Source organism: Manacus vitellinus, unplaced genomic scaffold (genome assembly GCF_001715985.3).
Source record: "Manacus vitellinus isolate BGI_N305 unplaced genomic scaffold, ASM171598v3 scaffold_84_pilon, whole genome shotgun sequence".
Taxonomy (NCBI): domain Eukaryota; kingdom Metazoa; phylum Chordata; class Aves; order Passeriformes; family Pipridae; genus Manacus; species Manacus vitellinus.
The window spans coordinates 481,410-485,439 of NW_021940840.1; the positions used below are offsets into that span (position 1 = coordinate 481,410).

At 58.2% G+C, this 4,030-nt stretch overlaps 1 protein-coding gene across 1 annotated transcript in view; it reads right to left on the minus strand.

The window, feature by feature from the left end:
• Positions 1–709: 709 nt before the first annotated feature.
• PES1 (pescadillo ribosomal biogenesis factor 1) overlaps positions 710–4,030 on the minus strand; it is a 4,981-nt gene continuing 1,660 nt past the window's right edge. The window contains exons 3-11 of the mRNA XM_029964925.1: positions 3,716–3,832; positions 3,547–3,624; positions 3,182–3,271; positions 2,885–3,015; positions 2,617–2,742; positions 2,330–2,514; positions 2,096–2,238; positions 1,518–1,685; positions 710–1,182 (exon numbers count right to left, since the gene is read on the minus strand). Of these exons, the coding sequence (XP_029820785.1) occupies positions 1,099–1,182; positions 1,518–1,685; positions 2,096–2,238; positions 2,330–2,514; positions 2,617–2,742; positions 2,885–3,015; positions 3,182–3,271; positions 3,547–3,624; positions 3,716–3,832 (1,122 nt within the window). The 3' untranslated portion in view covers positions 710–1,098. The remainder of the gene's footprint in view (positions 1,183–1,517; positions 1,686–2,095; positions 2,239–2,329; positions 2,515–2,616; positions 2,743–2,884; positions 3,016–3,181; positions 3,272–3,546; positions 3,625–3,715; positions 3,833–4,030) is intronic.

Genomic DNA, 4,030 nt, shown 5'->3' on the forward strand with positions numbered 1-4,030 from the left:
AAAAAGGGGAAGAAAAATGGGGGGAAATGAAAAAAAAGGAAAAAAGGGAAGAAAGTGGAGGAAAATGAAAAGGGGGGGAAAGGAAAAAAGGCAAAAAAGGCAAAAAAGGCAAAAAAGGCAAAAAAGGTAAAAAAGGCAAAAAAGGCAAAAAAGGCAAAAAAGGGAAAGCTAATTGCAAAAGGAAAAATCTAAAAAGCAAAGAAATTCAAATAAGAAAGAAAAAAGGGGAAAAAAACCCCAAAATTATAAAGAAATAAAATCTAGGAAAAGAAAATAAATCTAAATTCCAGAAGCTGGGCATTTCCCCCCATTCCCTGTCTGAGCTCACTCACTGCCGGGAGATGTCACCCCTGGGACTGGTAGCACTGCCATGACCCCACGGGCCACCCATGTCCCCTCAGCAGTGCCAGGGGGTGTCTTCCAAAAATCCCCATGGCATGACAGAGCCTTCCCCACACACACCCGGGGACAAAGGTGTCCCCATAAACCCCATGAGATACCACAGCACAGGAAAAGGTGTCTCCAAGGTGTTTCGGGAGGAAAAAACAGGAGTGGGGGATGATGTTGCTGATGCCAGGGGTGTTGGCAGCCCTGGCATTGGCCATGGCAGCTCCTCATGCATCCTCATCAGCCCCACACACATCCCAAAAGCAGGATGAGGAGCCTCCTCCGTGCCCAGGTAGAGGGAACAGACAACAAACACCACCAGGAAAGCATCACCTTTATTTAAAAATAAAAATATAAGGGAATATGGTTTTCTATGTGGATACTGGGGAGCACTGTGGGCTCTGCACTCCTCTGCCCAAGGGAGCCTGGATCTGGCACTCAGGGCTGTGCAAATCCATACGGAACATTCCAAAGCCTGGAGCTCTCCTCGACCTCCTCCTCACACAGAGGTGGCTCCAGCATGGAGAGGACAGTCCTTGTGACGTGGATTTCGTGGAGGGAGCCACAGGAGAGGCACAGCAGGAGGTGTATTTACAGATGGGAAATGTTTCAACACAGCATTTCTGTCTCAGGAGCAAAGCTGAGGGTTTTCCACCCAACAGCAGCAGTGGAAAACCATCCTCCAGCCCCCTCTGGGAGCCCCCAGCCCCATCATGCTCGTGCCTTCTTGCTCTTCTTCTTCTCCTCCCTGAGGGCCGTGTCGTGGGCTTTCCTCTTCGCAGCCAGTTTGTTGGCCTGTGGAGAGACCCCCAAGACCCACGGTCAGAGCAGATCCATCTGCAGACCCTCAGTCCCACCAAACCTCCAGCTGCAGGTGAGGACGGATCCCACGGCACCAGGATCAGGTGTGGGACACAGAGAGAGGCCACGAGGCGCAGTCCCGAGGGAGCACGAGGAGCTCTGCCCTGCCATGGGGCAGCCTGGGGGTGCTGGGAAGGGGCTGGTAGAGCCTCACCCCTGCCCACCTGCCCTCAACACCTTCTCCAGGTACAGAGAAGAAGGAACAAGGAGATTTGGGAAGAGCCCATCCCAGGATGCTGGTGAAGGGCCCTGTCCCACAGAGCTCGTACCTCACGGACTTTGCGCTTCTTGCCGAACATGATCTTCTTGTAGAGGTATTTCTCCCTCTTCTTCATCATCATGATGGCCAGGCGCTTCTCCTCGCTCTGCTGCTCCTGCTCCAGGCGCTGCTTGTCCTCCACCCGCACCTTCCCCGCTGTCACCTTCACGGGAAGCGCCTGTGGGAGCCAGAGAGCTCAGGAACCCAGATCCCAGGAATCCACCACCCCTATTTCCAGCCCGTTCACCAGGGGCCACGAAACAGCCGCAGCTCCCTCTGAACCTGAGCAGGTCCTAAGTGTGGGTGGGAGCTGCAGCTCACAAACATGGGGCCCAGAGCATCCCTGGAAATGTTCCAGGTCAGGTTGGATGGGGCTTGGAGCAACCTGGGCTAGTAGAAGGTGCCCCTGCCCATGGTGGGGGTGGAATGAGATGAGCTTTAAAGTCCCTCCCAACCCAAACCATTCCAGGATCCTGTCAGTGCCCCAGCAGTCCCAGGACAAGAACACCCCACAGTGAGCAGAGCCTCAGCAAGGGCAGTGCCCACCCGCCTCCTTCCAGGGCACCCACCCCACTGCCGGGCACCCACCTTGTTACTCTGAGTCTTCTGCTCTTCCATCTTCTTTAACTTCATCTCCTCTTCCTTTTCAGACTCATCTTCCTCCTCCTCTTCTTTGTCATTGTCATCCTCCTCTTCCTCCTCCTCTTCTTCCTCTTCCTCACTCTCCTCATCTACAAGGAGAGACCGTGGTTACCCTCGAGGGGCTCCAGAGCAGGCGCTGGCACCTGCCCAGCTCTGAAACTCCTCCATGGCTCCCATCACCTGGGTTCTCTCCCCGTTGCAGGGCCAGCAGCTTCAGCTTCTCCGGAGGCACGTAGTCACCCTCCTGCTCCGTCACGAAGGGGGACAAGTGCGGGGGCAGCAGGACACCCGGGAAGTAATCGGCCACAGGCAGGCACAGCTTGGCATTGACCGAGTCAAACACCCACTGAGGCTGCAGGTAGTACCTGGGGGAGGCAGAGGGACCCCACCTCAGGCTCTGGAGCCCGTGGGACAGCTCTGGGGTGGCCCTCATGGCTGTTCTGGGGACAGGCCCCTGTCTCACCCACCTGCCCACCACCTGCTTCTCCACGCGGGGCCGGTCGATGATGTGGTGGGTGATGGAGGGGTCGGTGGCATCGTAGGTGGCCCCAATGCACAGGGACTTGTCCCAGGAGACCTGGCCACCAAAGCTCCTGCCAGAAAAGCCCACCAAGGAGTCAGGCAGGTTGGTGGGACCCTCGGGGTCACCTCACCCGTGGGACATCGGGCAGGGTGGGCCCAGCAGAGGGGCTGTGGGAGGCCAGGGCTGCCCAGGGTGTCCCACCGCCCACGCACCGGATGACGAAGGCCAGAGGCTCCCGAGGCACCTCCCTGTTGAGGAAGAAGCGCAGCCCCTCAAACAGCTTCTTGTGCTTCTCCAGGGCCTCCTGCTCCTTCTTCTTGGCATCCATCTGCTCTGCCGTCTCCTGCTCGGAGCAAAGCCTTCAGCCTCCTCCCCAACAGCCCCTGCCAAGCCCCCTCTGCAAGGGGGGGTCTCAGGTGCTGTCCCCAGACTCCTGGCACCTCGCTGGCCCTGCCAGCCTTTGCCTGGGCACAGGACAGGCAGGCATGAGTCCCCCACCAGGCTCTTACCCCCTCCACTGGGAACTCGTCCATCTCCACCTCGTCCTCGTGGGTCGGTGCCACTACTCGGGCCAGGCTGGAGCTCAGAGCTGACAGTCTCTGCAGTGGGAGGAGATGGAGTCATATCCAGGGGGTGGGAAAAGGGGCAGCCCCATGGAGGAAAGGGATTTCTCAGAGCCAAAAGACCCAGGGATTGGGCAGAATTCAGCCTCCTCCATGGACAGTCCCCAGCAAGGGGCTCTGGAGGGTCTCCTGCCACACAGGGGGAGGTCGGTGGAGCCCGAGGCCAAGCCCAGCTCCTCCCTACAGGGACAAGGAGTTTGGGATCAGCCCCCTCCACCCATCAGTCCCATGGTGCCATCAGTGTCCCTCACCTCCAGGTAGCTCTCTGAATCCATGGCATACTCCTTGCCCTCCGTGGGCTTCAGCTCAGCATCAGCCTGGCTGTCGATCTGGGGAGGAACAGAGGTGGGGAGGCAGCTCCCAAACATCCCCCCCTGCACCACCCCAGGGGGGGTCCCAGCAGTGACCTCATGGCCTCACCTTGGGGGGGTAGAGCAGGTTGAGGGAGTGGTAGAGGCGGAAGTTGACGAAGCCCAGGAGGGTGGTGTAGAACTCGGTGAAGGTGGCCATGACCCGGTAATCCACGTCTGTGGGGTGCTGCAGGTACGTGGGGGGGAGAACGTGTGGATAAAGGATCCTCTCTGCAGGGACAGGGGCCCATCCCATCCACGTGGGGAGGAAGGTCACGGAATATCCCCACTTAGGAAAGGACCCACAAGGATCATCAAGTCCAACCCCTGGCCCTGCACAGACACCCAACAATCCCACCCTGTCCCTCAGAGCGTTGTCCAAACC